We start from the raw sequence: 18902 nt of genomic DNA, 5'->3' as shown, positions 1-18902 counted from the left end.
GAGGTCAGGAGTTCAAGACCAGCCTGGCCATCATGGTGAAACCCCATCTTTAAAAAAAAAAAAAAAAAAAAAGTAGTTAACTTTCTTGCCCACCAGGGAGCTCATTTCTCATGATGCTGGCCAGGGGATCTGCTGCCAAGGATGACCAGGGCATGAAAGCCAGGCTGACACTGGGCAGGATGTGACCTCCAGAGGCAGCAGAGCAGCTAGGAGCAGGAGGATGGAAGGAGAGGCAGGGCGCAGAGGGTGGACCTGAGCCTTCTAGAGTAAGCTGATGGATAGGAGGGAGCTCCCTGTCCCTGGAGGTGTGCAAGGAGAGGTGCGTGTTCATAACGGCCAAATCATAACCAGCATAGCCCAGCCCCTCAGTCTGCAGAGTGCCTTCACAACACCCTCCGCTGAGCCTGGCTGCAAACCTCTGAAGGGCAGGTGTCCTGTGTGTGCTTGTTCCCTTATGACAAAACTAAAGGGGCAGGAATGGGCTAAAGAAACTTCTCAGGGTTGTGAGGATGAAATTAAATCATGTCTATAAAAGCAACTGGCACACACAGTGTCCTCCCTTCCTCTTGAGTGAAAACAATGTAGGGAAACACTCATGGAGCTCGTACTATGTGCTAGCACTTTTCATACAGCCCATGTAATAGTCACGAAGCCACAGCCCTGGGAGGTGGCATTATGATCCCATTTCAGATGAGATAACTGAGGCCAGGGCGGGCAGGGGAGAGGAGTGACTTGCCTTGGCCACACCGTGAGCCAGTGGCAGGGACAGGGTTAGAATCCCCATTTGCCCCTAGGGTTCTTTCCACTTCCTGACACTGCTACCCGGAGAACACCAAGAGAACTCACTAGACACAGGGCCAGCTTCCCTCAGCCTGGGCTCTAACCCGCCCTCCTTTCAGAATTGTCCTTTCAGCTGGAAGAGACACCCTCCCTGACTCCCCTCCACCCGGGTTCAGCACCCCTTCTTATGAACTCCCCTAACACTTGGTGCCTGCCTGAGGCAACCCCGCCAGACTGGGAGCTCCGGGCACACCCAAACTATGGTTGTCTTTCTCACTGCCAGGCACAGAAAAGGCCCCCAATAAATACTTGTTGAAGCCGTTTGCGCGAATGCTGTGTGTATGAATTCTGTCTGTCGGGGGAGTGCTCAGGGTGTGGTCAGTGCTAAGCACCTACCAGAGATCCGCAGGAGACAGGCTGGACTGAGCAGAGGACTGTGGAGTTATTGTACCCTCTCTCCCCTGCACACGCACACACAGGGTCTCTGTGGGGCAGCCTGAGTCCCTCGACCCAGGGCTTCAGCTCGTCACGGGATCCTCCTTACACAGATGTATTTCCAGGTTCCAGTAACCTCCCTGCCCTCCCGATTCGGACCCCGGGGCGGCCAAGGCGCCCTGCTGTTAGCAGCCTGCCGCACCGCCCTACTCCTGCTGGAGTCCCTAACGCCGCCTCCGCTGTTGGAAATCGTTCCTTTATTAGACCCTCCTCCGATTACCCTATTTGAGAGCGCGCCATCTGTCTCCTGCAGATATCGATAGGAAAACGCTTAGCGAGTTTGAAGAACCGAAAAGGGCACTGTGTCTGAGTGGGTACGCAGGGCAGAATGTCGTGCTGGTGAGGCGGGGCTGGGTCACTGTAGCCATAAGGAACCTGGACGGTGGACGGAGAGAGGAGTTGCTGAACGAATGGTTAAGGGAGGGAATAAACGGATGAGGGCTGTTCCCTCTCCCGGGCGCAGCCAGGTGGCTTCCCCGACGTTGTTTGTGTTCTCTCCCCGGCAGGATGCGGGAAGCCCCTGGGCCAGAGGAGTCGGAGCCGGGCTGCGAGGCGCCGTGTGCGGGCCCGTGCCACGCGCAGCGCGTGCTGCAGACCCTCAACGCGTTCCGGCGGAGCGGCACCCTCACCGACGTTGTGCTGCGCGCCGGCGGCCGCGACTTTCCTTGCCACCGCGCGGCGCTCAGCGCGGGCAGCGCCTACTTCCGCAGCTTGTTTGCGGCCGGGCGACCCGAGTGCGTCCCGGCCGTGGTGCCCGTGGTGCCCGACGCGTCGGGCTCAGGCCCGGCCGGGGCAGCGGCGGCACTGGCCGTGGTGCTCGACTACGTGTACGGCGCGGGCGTGCGGCTGCGCGCGGAGGACGAGGCGGCGGCCGTGCTGGCGCTGGCGGAGCGGCTGGGCGTGGCGGGCCTGCGCGAGGCCTGCGTGCGCTTTCTCGAGGGCCGCCTGCGCGCCGCCAACAGTCTGGCGCTGCGCCGCGTGGCCGCCGCCTTCTCTCTGGCCCCGCTGGCGGAGCGCTGCGGCCGGGTCCTGCGCCAGGCCTTCGCCGAGGTGGCGCGCCACGCCGACTTCCTGGAGCTGGCGCCCGACGAGGTGGCGGCGCTGCTGGCGGACCCCGCGCTGGGCGTGGCGCGCGAGGAGGCCGTGTTCGAGGCGGCCATGCGCTGGGTGCGCCACGACGCGCCGGCCCGCCGCGGGCAGCTGCGACGCCTGCTGGAGCACGTGCGCCTGCCGCTGCTGGCGCCCGCCTACTTCCTGGAGAAGGTGGAGGCGGACGAGCTGCTGCAGGCCTGCGGCGAGTGCCGCCCGCTGCTGCTCGAGGCCCGCGCCTGCTTCATCCTGGGTCGCGAGGCCGGCGCGCTGCGGGCCCGGCCGCGGAGGTACTGCCGCCGTTTCCTAGCCTCCCGCCCTCCTTTCTTCCCGCCTTTTTCCACTGCTCATTCATTTCTTCACCATCCTTTTATACTGCCTCTTGATTATATTCAGTCATTTGTTGAACATTTTAGAGGCTCTTTGCTCGGAATTCTGCCCCTGAGGAGTGGGGCACACTTTTTCCCCCTTGCAACCGTGAGAGTACTTAACTACTCTACGCAAGTTCTGTGCAGGGTACAGGGACGTGGAAGTGATTTGGAAACACTCTTTGGCTTCTGGGAGCTCGCAGACTAATGAGGGATCGAAATAGGCAGGGGCGTGGGGAAAGAGTGAAAGCGGCCTGCCTCACTCCTGGAAAGCTGGACTGGGAGACTCTGGGTAGAGTAGTCCTCAGTCACGCCCCCAGGGACGACACTGTCTCTAACGCTAAGCCCAGGGCCTGGGACACAGATGCTCAGTATGTGCCAAAGGAATTAGAAAACCAGTGGCTAAAGGGTATGGAAATTCTGGTGGGGTCAGATGCCTGAGGGGTCAGTGAGAAGGAGGAATGGTTTGCTGAAAGGGTGAGTTATCTGGCTCAATGGAATTAGGGATGAGGGGATGTCACAGTAGGAAGGAGGCAGCAGAATCAGAGGTTGGAGGTGAGAAAAGGGTGTTGAAGATGAGTTAGCCCACAGACAAACCTGGACTTGAATTACAGCTCTGTCGCTTAATGGCTGCATGAGTTTGGGCACGCCATGGTATGTGAGCCTCAGTTTCTTCCTCTGTGAAAGAGGTAATAATCCCTACTAGTAGAACTGTCATACGGATTAAACAAGGTGATTTTTCTAGGTGAGGGCAAGGGATCTGTAAGGATTGTTTTTTCTGTAGTTTAGAGGTCAGGAGAATGCAGTAAGAATTAGCGATTCTCTTCCCATTAATACCCGCAGGGAAAGTTTGAAGTGGCAGAGTCCAGCGGGAGTGGTCAGTGGGTGGAGTGATGGCAGAAGCGCATGAAAGGAAGCGGGACAGTGCATTGTGGTCGAGAGGGTGAGAGAGGGCCCAACTTGGGTGCGGCCCAACAGGCACTGGGCTTATCCGTATGCCAGATTCATGGACCTAGCTGAAGTGATCGTGGTCATCGGCGGTTGCGACCGCAAAGGTCTCCTGAAGCTGCCCTTCGCCGATGCCTACCACCCAGAGAGCCAGCGGTGGACCCCACTGCCCAGCCTGCCCGGCTACACTCGCTCAGAATTCGCCACCTGTGCTCTCCGCAATGACGTCTACGTCTCTGGTGAGGGTGGGGCCGCAACGGGAGCTCACACGGGATTGGCTAGTCGCCTTTCACAATCCGCCCCCTTTGCTTTTCCCTCCAATAGGGAGAGGAAGGCGGGATGTTTTCTGATATCCTACAGTTATTGGCTGAAGTGTGCAGAAACTACGGGTGTCACCCGCCCTTTATTCAGCAATATCAACTTCAATTCCTATGATTACTTTTTGTTCTGAGCCGGCTTCCTAGGGAATTCAGTTCGTATTAGTATTAATAATCGTTTCATCTAGCCTACTGTGTGCCAAACATTATGCTAAGCAGCTTACATTGGTTATCATTTAATCCCCATACAATGCTGTTTACAGATGAGGAAGGCTCAAAGAGGCTCAGAATTTCCCCAGTTGTCTCAAAAGTGGCAAAGCTAGGAGGAACACAAAGCTGTTTGATACCAACAAACTGTGTCCTCCCTGAGGCTCAGTCCTAAAGACTCAGAGAAGCATAAAACACAGTCCTTGCTCCCCTGGTGTCCTGGAGAGGAGAGACAGACTTCACTTTACCACCAGGCAGAATGTGATCAGAACTCTCAGAGTCCCCAGATGATCTGGAATGCCACTCAGGGAATCTATCCCAGCTTCATGGAAGGGATGACTTTTCAGCTGGACCTTGAAAGTTGGAGGGAACAACAGTATAGGCAGAGGCACAAGGGCAAAGACATGCAGAAAGGAACCCTGGGCACTTGGGGCTCTGAAGCACAGGTTGAGTATCATAGGTGAGGCAGGAGTCAGATCAGGGAGGCTTTGAGTCTGGGGCTAAGTAGATTGAACTTGATGTTGTAGTGAGTTATGGGTGCCTGCAAAGGATAAGGAGCAGGAGAATAAGCCGTGGAGGCCTCAGAGACCACACATTACCACTGGACAATTTATCCAAGGTCGTTAATGGCTCTGAGCAACATGTGGGGCCTCTGTTGGGTGCCACTAGAAATAAACAAAGATGGGGCTACCAAACAGATGTGGCTCTGGTCACAGGCTCAGGCTGAGGGGTACAGTTAGGGTTGTCCCCAGGGAGTCTCCCATTCAGAGGTGAATCCCCCACCAAGATCCCCAGGGTGGCTAGACATGGGAAGAAAAAGTCCACAGCCTGCGTCCCCAGTGTCTGGTCCTATAGGGCATGCCATGTCCTCCAGCAGCACCAATGCTGGGCCTGGAGCCAGGAGCTCTGGTTCTGCCCATTGCTCTGACAAAAGGCCATGTAGTCTTCAGGTCGTTGCTGGTCTGTAAGCCTCATCTGAGTTTGTTATATGTAAATTGGGTGTAGTATTCCCAACACCTCATGGAGGGATGAGATCAGAGATGAAATTGTGCAGGTGAAGGCAGAAGGAAGGGAGGGTTACTGGGCCACCCTCTACCCCTCCTGGCTCCCAATGCAGGTGGCTCTGCTTTTCCTGGGTCCCCAGCACATTCCAGATGCTTGCCTTGGGTACCCTTTGTACTCTTACCTTTAGTACAGCAGTCCTTTCTTTGCTTCTCTGAGCACAGAGGCTGACACACCACCACTACTTCCCAATGAAAACCAGCCCCTTCTTCTTGAATCTTTCAGGTTTCTCCCTTCAAGAGTCCTAACTCAGACCTTCTCACCACTTACTCAGAGCACACTGTCTGGGTCACAGGCCCAGAGTCTTACACTAGCTCAAGGGGAACTCCTCCTGCTGCCTTCCCTTAACCCTTCTTTTGGATCTGGGGGCCCTAGTTTCTAGCTCTTTGGGGGTGCTGGGAATAGCAAGACAGCTGTGGGCAACAGGTGCTTCTCTCTCCCTAGGAGGCCACATCAACAGTCACGATGTGTGGATGTTTAGCTCCCATCTGCACACCTGGATCAAGGTAGCCTCTCTGCACAAGGGCAGGTGGCGGCACAAGATGGCAGTTGTGCAGGGGCAGGTAGGCACGAGCTGCAGCTGCTGCCCTGGGACCCAAGGTACAGATCTGTGGATGTCCTGGAGGGAGGTTCTCTAAAACCCTCTTTTTGTAAGAAGGGTCTGAGACCCCCGAAAAAGAAAGAGACTTGTCCAAGGTCACATAATAATACTGATGCTAATAATAATAGCAATTACTGTAACAGTAACAGCTTGATGGTCAAGGGTGTAGGCTCTGGGGCCGTACAGTCTAGGTTCAAAGGTTGACTCTGCCACTCAAGACAAAAAGAATCTGTCAATTATCTTTGTAAGCTACATCCCAAATCCAGAAACACAAATAAAAATGCTTCTTAGAATCAATTAAGTGGGGTGGTAAAGTCTTAATACTAGCTATTATTATTATCAGCTTGGTGTCAGGTATTTTACAGCTCTAACCGCATTCAGTACCCACCCCTAGAGAGAGGCAGGTCTCATTATCCCCGGTAAATGAGGGGAAACCGGCTCAGGGAGGTACAGCAACTGGGTGGAGGACGCCCAGGTGGTGGCAGCGCTGGGCTTCCGGGTCGGTTTGGTCCTGAAGCTGGGTTGGGGACGGGTCAGTTTCCAGCTCAAAGACTGTAAGACTGAAGCAGCGAGGCCGAGGGGCCTAAGGCCCTGATTCCTGGCGCCCTGGCTCATGTCCTCACTTGCAGCTGTTCACAGTGGGTGGCTTTGACGGCCTGAGGCGCCTGCGCAGCGTGGAGCGCTACGACCCCTTCTCCAACACCTGGGCGGCTGCCGCGCCCCTCCTGGAGGCTGTGAGCTCGGCAGCGGTGGCGTCCTGTGCGGGCCAGCTCTTTGTGATCGGGGGTGCCGGGCAGGACGGTGTCAACACGGACAAGGTGGGCGCGGGCGTCGGGAGGCTGCAGCGCCCAATGTGTGCCAGGTGCAGAGCTGGGCATTTCCATGCCCTTGTCCATATCTTTACTTAATCCCATCAACAGCCCAGACAAATCACCTCCATGTTTCAGGCAAGGAAATGAGCAGAAAAAATGACCCCAAGGTCACACAGTGGGTCAGCGTCATACCAAGACTCAAATGTTTGGGCTGGTGCCATGTAAGTTTCATCGATTTTAAAAATTAAGGGCAAGATAGTTAAAATGCTTTTGTTCCATTCCAAAAATAAAACACTCATTACTGAAAACTTAGAAAACATAGAATAGAAAAAAAATCACCCATAATCCCACTGTTTAGGCAGAGCTGCTATTAATATTTTGGTGCATTGCCTTCCAGGCCTCCACTGAATTGATTTTTGTTTTTCTTACAGTATTGTTTTCTCCCTGTTAGTAGAATTTTGCATCCTGCTTTTTATTCTAATTTAAGTATGAGCACTTTCCACGTGCTTAGCAACTTTACAGCTGTCATTTCAATGTCTGTACTCTTCCACTTGGTGGATGAACTAGAGTCTACTCATCTTTTATTGTTGGACATTTAGGCTTTTTGCAAATAAAAATCTTTATTATAGCAGTTCCTTCCCTCCCCTGATGGCTCATAGGCCTGTGGTCCTGAGACCTATTTCCTAAATTAGGGTGCCCAGCCTTCTTTATTCCCTGACCACATTCTTCCAGCAAACCCTCCTGGAGCTGAGTGATGGGCACTCATGGTGGGAGGCCCCATTTAACACCATCCCATGCGGCACTGATTTATTATAGGTTGCTGTGGGGGGTCTCCAAGGAAACAATTGAGGAAACAGAGTGAGGTGAGCAGGCAACTACGTACAGAAACTGTTAAGGGCATCAGAAACACCCATAGGCATGTGGACAGCTGTAGGAATAGGACTGCAAGTCACCTCAGTTGGAATCTTATAACCTGAGAGCACCAGGAAAAGAGTTGACAGTGTATGCAGCCAGGAACACATCCCTGTGGGGGGTCTGCTCTATAACCCTTTATAACCCTAAAGCAGATGATACCTCTCCCAGCTCTGTATGATGTGCTCCTGTGATTCATCTCACATGAGGCGACTGTGTTCTCCATCAGAGGAGAGGCTGTTCCTGTGAGGGGAGGAGGAGTGGAAACACCAGGGAAGCCTGTAAGGATGGGGTGGCATTTGAGCAGGACCTTGAAAGATGAGGAGGCTTTTGACAAAGGGAGTCCAGAGGCAGAGAATAGAACACAGAACTAGATGGAGAGCCCTTGAGGGCAGGAACCGTGGCTCTCCCCCTCCCTCCCAGATGCTGGCTCGGGCCTGGTGGACATTCGGCAAATGTTGTTTTGAATGAGTGCCCCTGGGGGAGAGAGGTGGCAGCGTGTGGGCAGTGGGGCAGTTGCGGGGTGGGGTGGGGGTGAGGCTTCATCACCACTGCTCCTCTTGCCCCTCAGGTGCAGTGCTTTGACCCCAAGGAAGATCAGTGGAGCCTGCGGTCACCAGCACCCTTCTCACAGCGGTGTCTCGAGGCTGTCTCCCTGGATGACACCATCTATGTCCTAGGGGGTCTCATGAGCAAAATCTTTACCTATGATCCAGGCACAGATGTGTGGGGGGAGGCAGCTGTCCTCCCCAGCCCTGTGGTAAGTGGAGGCTTCAAGGCAGGAGAGCAGAAGCCATTTCTAAGGCTCTGGTTCTTGGAGCTTGTGAATCTGGTGTGACTCCATGCTTGGTGGTTTTATTATACATAGTTCTCTAGCTTCGTCCTCAGTGATAGTGAACCATGCATTTCACAGATGAGGAGATTGGCCTTAGAGAGCTTCAGCACCTAGGCCCTGTTTAAGACAGAGCCTAGAACTCTGCAGTTCCAAGTGCCGTAGCTTTGAGTGAGAATTTGGTCTAAATGACCCCGTGGTTTCTCCTGCCCTAAGGCCACTGCTGGTAACCAATCATGGGGAAAGGGATAGGAAAGGGACTTGCTAAGTTCTGCTCTCTAGTGATAGGAGGCCCAAGTCCTGGAAGCTCTGGCCCCTGTAGTTCCTTGCCTCCCCTACCTTCATCTCCATCCCCCAAAATTCCAGAGACTACACAGGTATGGCTGGACTGGTGGTCTCTGCCAGTTCTGACCTTTGGTGACCTTAAGATGGTGAGATTTCTGGCTTCTCTGAGTCTAAGATTCTAAGATGGTGGCAGTGGAGCTTATTGTTACTGGTGTGCTTACCGTATTCCAGGCTCTATGTAAAATGCTTTATATGCTTAACTCCCATTAACTGTTAAGGGAACCCTGTGAAGAAGGCACTCTTGTTCTTCCCCTTTTTGCAGATGAGGAAACTCAGGTCCAGAGAGGTTAAGTGACTTGCCTAAGGCCATTCACTGAGTGAAGTGTCAAGCCAGAGCTTGAACTCTGGTCCATCCAGTTTCCTGCCTCTCTGCGGTCCAGATTGCCTGCTCACAGTCTGTGGGTCAAGGTTCTGTTATCTGGCCTGGCCAGGTAGGGACAGAGGGAGCACAGGCTGGACCTGATAGTTAATTGTGTTTCTGTTTGTCCACCCAGGAGAGCTGTGGAGTCACTGTGTGTGATGGGAAGGTCCACATCCTTGGTGGGCGGGATGACCGCGGAGAAAGCACCGATAAGGTCTTCACCTTTGACCCCAGCAGTGGACAGGTGGAGGCCCAGCCATCCCTGCAGCGCTGCACCAGCTCCCATGGCTGTGTCACCATCGTCCAGAACCTGGGCAGGTGACTCAGGATTGGACAGCCTGAGCCAGGAGGCAGACAGGCAAGCGGAGCTCAGGTGTACACTCTTCTCCCTCATGGCACCTCCACACAAACAGCCCTTAACTTAATGGTCCCTTTTCTTGCAGAAATAAAACCTTGTCCAGCCTGTCCAAGATGGTGAAACCCCGTCTCTGCTAAAAATAAAAAAATAAAAATTAGCCAGGTGTGGTGGCACATGCCTATAATCCCAGCTACTCAGGAGGCTGAGGCAGAGAATCGCTTGAACCCAGGAGGTGGAGGTTGCAGTGAGCCGAGATCGCGCCACTGCACTCCAGCCTGGGTGACAGAGCAAGAATCTATCTCAAAAACAAACAAAAAAACCATCTTTGTTGGGTCTGTTCCAGCTGCAGTCTGCCCTCCTGGAGATGGCATGTCCAATATCTGCTCCCTGTGTTTACTCTTTATGAGGCACTTTCATACCATTGCCGTCTGTTTGAGCTACTATCACAAAACACCTTAGACTGGGTGATTTATAGACAACAGAAACTTATTTCTCACAGTTCTCAAGGCTGGGAGGTGCAAGATCAGGTGGCCAGCAGATCTGGTGTTTGGTGAGGGTGCTCTGCTTCATAAATGGTGTTTTCTTGCCGAGTCTTCCCATGGTAGAGGGAGGCCGGGCAGCTCCCTCCAACCTCTTCTATGAGGGCTCTCATCCCACTCAGGAAGGCCCTACCCCCACTCGTGAGCAATTTCATCTCTTCCCAAAGGCCCTACCTGTTACTACTATCGCTTTCGGTATTAGGTTCTGACATATACATTATCTCATTTACTTTCAAAAGAGTAGTGTGGGCATTTTTTAAAAACTATAAAATGTTTCATGCATAAAAAGAACCTGTTATATATATAAACAGTTAAAGAATAATAAAATGTCTGTTGCCCACCACTTAGAAAGACATGGTTACAAACACCTCTGTAGGCCTGTGTCCATTCCCAAACACATCCCTTCCCACACTCCTCCCAGATGAAGTTACCGTCCTTAAATTTGAGATTATCAGCACTCACTGCTAGGAGCCAGGTACAAGGCGGGGGGTCGGGGCTCCCCCACTCATGGAAGAGGCTGAAACAAAAAGTTATGAATCCCTGAACAACCACGGAGTGGAGGCTCACAGCAAACTGCAGGCTCAGGGTGGGGGCACCACAGCCACAGGCCTCTGAGAATCCAGTCACCCTGCTCTGCCCCAGATCCTGTGAGGTGCCCAATGTCAATGGGGGCACAAGTTCCTGATGGCACTATACGCCTGGGGCACCGGGCACAGTGGCTCACACCTGTAATCCCAACACTTTGGGAGGTCAGCGTTGGTGGATCATGAGGTCAGGCACTCGAGACCAGCCTGGCCAACATAGTGAAACCCCGTCTCTACTAAAAATACAAAAATTTAGCCGGGCATGGTGGTGGGTACTTGTAATCCCAGCTCCTTGGGAGGCTGAGGCAGAAGAATCGCTTGAACCTGGGAGGCGGAGGTTGCAGTGAGCCTACATCGCATCACTGTACTCCAGCCCAGGCAACAGTGTGAGACTCCATCTCAAAAACAAAACAAAACAAAACGTCTGGGGCTCTAGGGGCAACAACAAACTGCTGGGTAGGGAGGGGTGAGCTCAGAGAGGGAGAGAAAGGGAACAAAAGACGCCACAGACAGATTCTGCGAGGTTCTGTGCCTGTGGCTGTGAGGCCTGGAGAAGCTGGCCAGGCCCCAGCTGCAGGCTCCCCCTCATTTGTACTCAGATTGCCTTTGGAAGAGGAATGATCATCTGCTTCTTGTGTCTCCCTCCAGCACAAGGCCAGCCCTACATCCCACCCCGTCTTCCAAAGCCCCAGGGCCCTGTCTACAGGGTCTCTCCAGCTGGGGCTGGTCCATCACGGCAGGCATAAAGGGCCGGGTCCCAGCTGAGCTCCAACCTGCTGATTATCCCAGATTAGGGAGCCTGTGACCATCTGGACACAGCTGATAATGGCAGCAGGGGGAGGGGAGTGGGGACACCGAGCCTGCCTGCTCCCACCCCATGGGGAGCGCTCAGGACAAAGCAAAGAAGGCACCATATCACTGGCCTATTCAGGGAAAAGGTAGGGGCAGAGCCAGGGCATGTTCTTTCAAAAGACGCGGGCATCTCAGCTGGCTGGAGCCTTCCGGCATGCCAGGCAGAGCACCCTATTTCCCCCGCACTGACTGACCGTGCCTCCAGTGCGCTTTTGTGCAAGTGCCGACGCTCTCTCCTTTGTCCACCCAGGCCCACTTCATAACCTCAACCCCAGAGTTGCCTCTTCTCCTTGTGCCCCTTCTTATCTGCTGCCCTCTCTATCACCGGACACATGGCCAGGCCTTTCTTTTTATGTGACCTCTCTAGTCTCTCCTGACACACCCATAGGATGCCCCTTGAGGCAGGAAAGGTGTCAGCTTCACCTGTGTCCTCCAACGCCTGGAACAAGGCTTCCCATTGACTATACTACATCTTGTAATAGCTGTAAGGCAGGCACTATTGCTGCCCGCCTGCCCCCTCACAAATGAGGAAACAGAGACTTAGCATTGGATTCAGACCAGGGCCCAGCTGTCTCCCCCAGGCTCTGCTAACCTGACAAACAGCCTGAGTGCAGCACAGTTGTGTAGGAGGAGAGACCGTCATTGCCACCATGGGGAATCCCAGTCCGATGGGATACTGTCCCCGCCCTAGAGGCCTGCAGCTAGATGGAGACATGGTTCTTGTCTCCAAAAGAACGAGGGACTGCTGCCACTCAGCAGGAAGCCAGGCCAGGAGTTCCAAGAGCACTGAGCCCTCAGGTGTGCGGGTCTGCCATTCACGCCCTTGTTGAGGACGGAGATTTCACTGGTGGTGTACCCTCAGAAGCCACTGAACCCAAATTTAGTTTTTGAGTTTCTTTTTTGAGCAGTTCTATTTTAAGGATTGATATTTTATGGCTATTCTTAGTGGTCTTCCAAAGAACAAGATTTATTTAAAAAAAAAAAAAAAAAGACTGTAATTCCAGCACTTTGGGAGGTCGAGGTGGGTGGATTACCTGAGGTTAGGAGTTCAAGACCGAGTTCAAGACCAGCCTGGCTAACAAGGCGAAACCTCATCTCTACTAAAAATACAAAAATTAGCCAGGTGTGGTGGTGCATGCCTGGAGTCCCAGCTACTGAGGAGGCTGAGGCAGAATCACTTGAACCTGGGAGGTGGAGGTTGCAGTGAGCCTAGGTTGTGCCACTGTACTCCAGCCTGGGCAACAAAGAGAGACTCTGTCTCAAAAATTCAAAATAAAAATAAAAACAAAATGAAACATTCATTACCACATGAATATATTGGATTTTTTTCTTTTTTTGAGACGGAGTCTCACTTGGTTGCCCAGGCTGTAGTGCAGTGGCGAAATCTCGGTTCACTGCAACCTCTGCCTCCTTGGTTCAAGTGATTCTCCTGCCTCAGCTTCCCAAGTAGGTGGGATTATAGGCATGCACCACCACACCCACTAATTTTTTTTTTTTTTTTTTTTTTGTATTTTTAGAAGAGATGGGGTTTCACCATGTTGGCCAGGCTGGTTTGGAACTCCCGACCTCCTCGGCCTCCCAGAGTACTAGGATTACAGGCATGAGCAACTGCGCCCAGCCTGAATTTTTTTTTTGTTTTTTTGAAACAGTTTCGTTCTTGTTGCCCAGGTTGGAGTGCAATGGCATGATCTCGGCTCACCAAAACCTCTGCCTCCCAGGTTCAAGTCATTCTCCTGCCTCAGCCTCCTGAGTAGGTGGGATCACAAGGCATGTACCACCATGCCCAGCTAATTTTATATTGTTAGTAGAGATGTGGTTTCTCTATTTTGGTTGAGCTGGTCTCGAACTCCTGACCTCAGGTGATCTGCCAGCCTCGGCCTCCCAAAGTGCTGGGATTACAGGCGTGAGCCACCATGCCCAGCCCGATTCTTTTATAAATCTAAAATGCATTTGAGCTCTTGATGAGCTTATTTTTCCTGTATCTTGTAACAATTTGCTATTTCCTCCTAAAAATTATTTCATATTACTCATTAATTATATCTAACCATGGTATACAAGACTAATAAAATGGAAGAATGATAGTATTGCCAGAAAGAAGATGCAGTAGTGAAATAAACGATCACTATTATATCATCCTTTGGTTTCTTTATTGCATTGCCCAAAGAATTATATAATCTTTCAGAAGGTTGGAGAATTCAGGACTTTTCAATTTCCACTCATAATGACAAAAAAAGAATAATGACAGTTGAGGACATTTCACTTAGACAAATCATACAATAAATGCAGACACACAGCAGCACAGCACTCCAGTCTCTAAGGATGACTGTGAAGTTAGTCATAGAAACATCTTTCCTAATCAGTTTCCTCAAACTCAAGAATTGGTGAACAAGCAACATAGTTCTTTTTATTACTACTTTTTGAGATGGAGTCTCACTCTGTTGCCCAAGATAGAGTGCAGTGGCACAATCTCGGCTCACTGCAACCTCTGCCTCCTGGGTTTAAGCGATTCTACTGTCTCAGCCTCCCTAGTAGCTGGGACTACAGGTGCATGCCACAAGACCTGGCTAATTTTTATATTTTCAGTAGAGACGGTGTTTCACCATGTTGGCCAGGCTGATCTCAAACTCCTGACCTCAGGTGATCTACCCACCTCGGCCTCTCAAAATGCTGGAATTACAGGCATGAGCCACCGTGCCTGGCCAGAGCAACACATTTCTAAAGACAAAAAAGAAACATGATATTTTCATCCAGTTAAGTCATTCTACAGGAAGAATTTCATCACACAATACTGTGTGATAAAAACCTGGACCAGTGAATCAGGATGACTATTTTTCCTGGTATATTGAGGGTAAACCAGTGAGCAAAGGATCCAGCACCTTTGGCATCCACCCCCTCTGGCAGGAAAGTGGCCCTATTGCTGTGTGATGCTTCCCCTTCCGCTCTCTCTAAAAAGCAAAACCATCTTAGAGTTCAGCTCTACCCTCTCTCTAGGCAATTGAGGGCTCAGAGTCCGGCTCTTCTGCTTACCACACAAAGGGCTGTGGGCATAGGCTGGTTGTGGGGGTAGTCAATGGCCTGCCAGTGCAGGTGAGATGCATACATCACAGTGGAACTCCCTGCTCCGTAGACAAAGACCCAGCTGTACCTGGTCAGGCTGAGCAGTTAGCACAGCACTGGACCAGGCAGCAGAGGCGTGGCTTCATGTGAATTTCAGAGCTACTGGGGCTCCATCATCTTTGTGAAAATTAGGGTTTGGGATCACACAAGTCATTCCCAATCCAGGGTGTCAGGTTACTTGTTCTCAAATTGGAAGTTAGGATCTTGACAGTCTAAATAGTATTTTTTTAAATTCAAGACCAATTTATTCTCAAATTTTGCCAACACAGAAATACTTTCCTTGAAGTGCATTTAAACCAGTCTTTCAATTCACTTCATCCTGTATTTCATTTCTCATTAAATTTTTTTTTTTACTTTTTTTTCCTACATCACCACTGCCACCCATCCTGTATTTTTTTCCATGTTAGTCTCTCTCCATTGGAGATAAAAACCAAAATAAAACATAACCCAAATATGGTTAAAAAATGTTTAGGATCTTGGGTTCCAAGCAGTTCAAAAACTCTGCCAAAAGGTTATACTTACCACCAGATTGCCACAATAGCAGAAAAAAGAATTAGGACACTGAAATGGGTAGGGTGGTCCTAGCATTGCCCCAGCCAGCTGGATCACATGGTCACCAGAGTCCAGGGCCAGCAGTTGGCCCAATGCCAGCCTACTCATCCCTCGAATGAAATCAGAGCCAAAGCTTCAGCTGTGTGGCCGTAGGGGTGGGGCAGACCTGTGGAAAACCAGGCAGTAAGGCTACAAACTCCCTGGGTGCTGGTGGTCCTGGAGGGGTGGAACCTGTATCTCCACCTCTTATCTGACCAGCTGCATGCCACAGTGAGGAGGTAGACCCACTTCCTTCCTGGCCTCTAGATCTTGATCTGGGCTGAGGCTGGGCAGCCTGGTCATTTTGGCCAATGCTCACACAGTAGCTGATCTCCACAGGTTAACAGTCACCTTCCTTCCCAAGACTCCAGCATCCCCTTACAGGTGTAGTTTCTGGTGGCAATGTCCTATAGCTGGGGCACACCACTAGCAGTTGAATCCTCTGGGCCAAGCAGCACCTCAGAAAGCAAGGGTCTGGGGCTGCAGCTCTGGGAAGGGGCCAGGAGGGCTCTCAGCAAGGGCCCAGGAGGGGCCGGGAGAGATCAGCCAATGTTTCTTACTTCCCAGGCTCAAGCGATCCTCCCCACCTCAGCCTCTCAGTAACTAAGACTATAGGCATGTGCCACCAAGCCTGACCAATTTTTAAATTTTTTTAAAGATGGAGTCTGGCTACATTACCCAGGTTGGTCTTGAACCCCTAAGCTAAAGTGATCCTCCCGCTTTGGCCTCTCAAAGTGCTGAGATAAAAGATGTGAGCCACCATACTCTGCCAGTATTTCTTAAAGCCTAAGAAAAATCACAAATTCCCCCTAAGATGTACTGTATATGTTAAACTTGTAAAATGAGGTTAGTGATGAAATCTGTCCATTATAAGGGATGTCAAGAAGATTAAATGTTTATAGCAAGCTCAGGACATCAAACAATTTACCTTCTCACCATGGTCATGCTTATCCTATAAATGTAGCTTTGATTAATAACAGCGTCAGACTGGTCTGGGTATTGTAAGGGGGAAAAAAAAGAGCAAATGGTTTCATAAATAAAATAATATCAAAATCTGATGTCCCTGAGGAGAATAGTAAGAAAAACAATCTTTTTTTTTTTTTTTTAAAGATGGGGTTTCACCATGATGGTCAGGCTTGTCTTGAACTCCTGACCTTAGGTAATCCACCCACCTCGGCCTCCCCAAGTGCTAGGATTACAGGCGTGAGCCACTGCGCCTGGCCTAGAAAAACAATCTTTGAGGTTGACAATATTCACTGTCTATACTTAAATGTTTTCCAGCTCTTATGTTGGCAGGCCCTACTTTGAAGTACAACAGCTGCATTTATACATAGCAACATCACATCTCAGAATCACTAGAGGGACGCCTGTAATCCCAGCACTTTGGGAGGAAGAGGTGGGCAGATCATCAGAGGTCAGGAGTTCAAGACCAGCCTGACCAACATGGCAAAACCCTGTGTCTACTAAAAATACAAAAATTAGCGGGGTGTGATGTGGTGGCACATGCCTACCATCCCAGCTACTCGGGAGGCTAAGGCACAAGAACTGCTTGAACCTGGGAGGTGGAGGTTGCAGTGAGCCAAGATCGTGCCACTGCACTCCAGTCTAGGTGACAGAGTGAGCTTTGTCTCAAAAACAACAACAACAAAAATATTCAAGATGGAAAATGGAACAAGGCACAGTAAATGGCCAAATTCACCATCTTTTAAAATGTGGATATTGTGCTCGCTTCAGCAGCACATATACTAAAATTGGAACGATACAGAGAAGATTAGCATGGCCCCTGAGCAAGGATGACACGCCAATTCGTGAAGCGTTCCGTATTTTTAAAAAAATCTTAAAGAAAAATGTCATCCAATTTCAAATTGAGCCATTGAAAAAAAATAATAATTAAAAAAATAAAACGTGGATATTGATTATCTGCCCAGCTATGCCCACCTTTCAGCAGAAGCAGAAAGTGTGGCACCTGTAGTCAAGGCACGTGCAGTTTGGGATGTGCAGAATCCATTATCATGAATTTAGCTATTAAAATCCAAGAGGATCTGCCTAAGTAGTGGTAATAGTAACAGCTAGCACTTACTAGGCACTTGCTGTGGTAGGTCAGGCATTGTGCTAAGCACTCTACATGCAGATGACCAAAAAAGGGAACCACAAGGAGGTAACGGATGTGCTTGCACTCATACTGCTAAGTTGTATACCTGGTGCTGAATACAAACTGTCAGGCTTAAAGAGCTGGGCTCTTTTTTTCTCTTAGCCGGGTTTTCCTTTATTGTCCAAGTTTTCTACAATGAGTGTTGTCTTACTTTTTATTTTTTGACACAGTATCACTGTCACCCAGGTTGGAGTGCAGTGACATGATCTTGGCTCACTGCCACCTCCACCTCCTGGGTTCAAGCAATTCTCATGCGTCAGCCTCCCAAGTAGCTGAGATTACAGGCCTGTGCCACCAAACCTCACCTGGCTAATTTTTATATTTTTAGTAGAGATGGGGTTTCACCATGCTGGCCAGGCTGGTCTCCAACTTCTGGCCTCTACTGATCCACCAGGCCAGGCCTCCCAAAGTGCTGGGATTACAGATGTGAGCCACTGCACCTAGCCAGACCTGGGCTCTTAACTGTTCTGATGTCTCCAAACAGAGGAAATATACTAGACAATGAACACTAGAGAAGAAACACAGAAACACATACTGATAGTTACATCTCCTTTAACTCCCACAACAGCTCTGTGAGATAACCGAGGATCAGAAAGGTCCAAGGTTACCACTCACTGAATCAGTGCTGGTGCCAAGATTTGATCCCAGGTCTCTGATTGCAATGCTCAGCTTCTCCCCACCTTGTTTCCTTAGTAAAGCACTGCAGAGGAGGGTGTCCCCACTCACCTCACCACAGCAGCACTGACATCCTCATAGTCTTTGCCTAAGTTCCCAGGTAGGAGTGTGGAGAATGGCTGACTGAACGTGGTGAGTTGGGTGGGGTCTGTGGCTGAAATTTCTTGGCCCTCCCCTTATGGGTGTGAGGTCACAGATGTGGGTAGCAGGCTCCAGATTATCACATTCCGCTGTGGGTTTCAGCAGCCTTGCCAGCCCCAATTCTGTCTGGGAGTCAATCTCCCAAAAAACCCTTTATCCACTATCTTCTCAGCACACGTTATTGTGCTTCTCCTGGTTCTCTACCCCAACAGTGGTGTTTTCATCCCTGACTCTGGCTTACACTCTGGGTTCTCTTCCTTGCCTGATGGGCAAGCTGATGAGTTCAGCAGCTCCCAGTCTGTCACCAGCTGCCAGGAAACCCAATGTCTAGAACCTACCTCTTCAGAGTCTGATGGTAACCTTTGATAAGTCTAGGTGAAAGGCTTCAGCTCTTGTCTTCATGTTGCCAACAGCCATATTTCTACTAGTGGGTTCTAAGGACATTCACAACATGGTTTTGGCCACCCAGCATCAACACCTTGCCTAGTTGGGGGAGAGGGGCATTCAGTGAGTATGGCAGTGGGCTGGGCCTCATTTCTACTGTGGAAGCCAAAGCTATCTTTTTCAGCAGCTGGGTCAGACACCAGGCTTGGCCAACCAGATGCTCACACCCACAACTTTGAACCTCAGTCACACAAAAAAAGGGACAGCTGCAAAATCATTCACTGGGAGAGTCTGGTGATGGTAACAACACCCTAAACCAGGCTGCTTTTCAGCTGTGACCTTGGCTGCATTCCCTGACACCAGCCTCCCCAGAGCTCATT

General features: G+C 50.8%; 1 protein-coding gene and 1 non-coding gene across 2 annotated transcripts; both read left to right on the top strand.

Annotated features, from left to right (window-relative positions):
• The first annotated feature begins 1782 nt into the window (after positions 1–1782).
• On the top strand, positions 1783–9618 carry KLHL35 (kelch like family member 35). Its single transcript, XM_021671809.2, has 6 exons — positions 1783–2654; positions 3735–3919; positions 5711–5829; positions 6497–6685; positions 8163–8351; positions 9263–9618. The coding sequence occupies exons 1-6, from the start codon at positions 1783–1785 to the stop codon at positions 9449–9451; spliced, it is 1743 nt and encodes a 580-aa protein (XP_021527484.2). The 3' UTR covers positions 9452–9618.
• Positions 9619–16891: 7273 nt separating this feature from the next.
• LOC135270252 (U6 spliceosomal RNA) lies at positions 16892–16998 on the top strand. The gene has a single exon (XR_010338420.1). It is a non-coding gene; the product is annotated as a U6 spliceosomal RNA (small nuclear RNA).
• Positions 16999–18902: the final 1904 nt, after the last annotated feature.

The sequence above is a fragment of the Aotus nancymaae genome, unplaced genomic scaffold, assembly GCF_030222135.1.
Source record: "Aotus nancymaae isolate 86718 unplaced genomic scaffold, 86718_ANA_hifiasm-v0.15.2.pri h1tg000059l, whole genome shotgun sequence".
Classification (NCBI taxonomy): domain Eukaryota; kingdom Metazoa; phylum Chordata; class Mammalia; order Primates; family Aotidae; genus Aotus; species Aotus nancymaae.
Note: the sequence above shows the minus strand (reverse complement) of the source record. Positions and strands in the feature narration are given on the sequence as shown.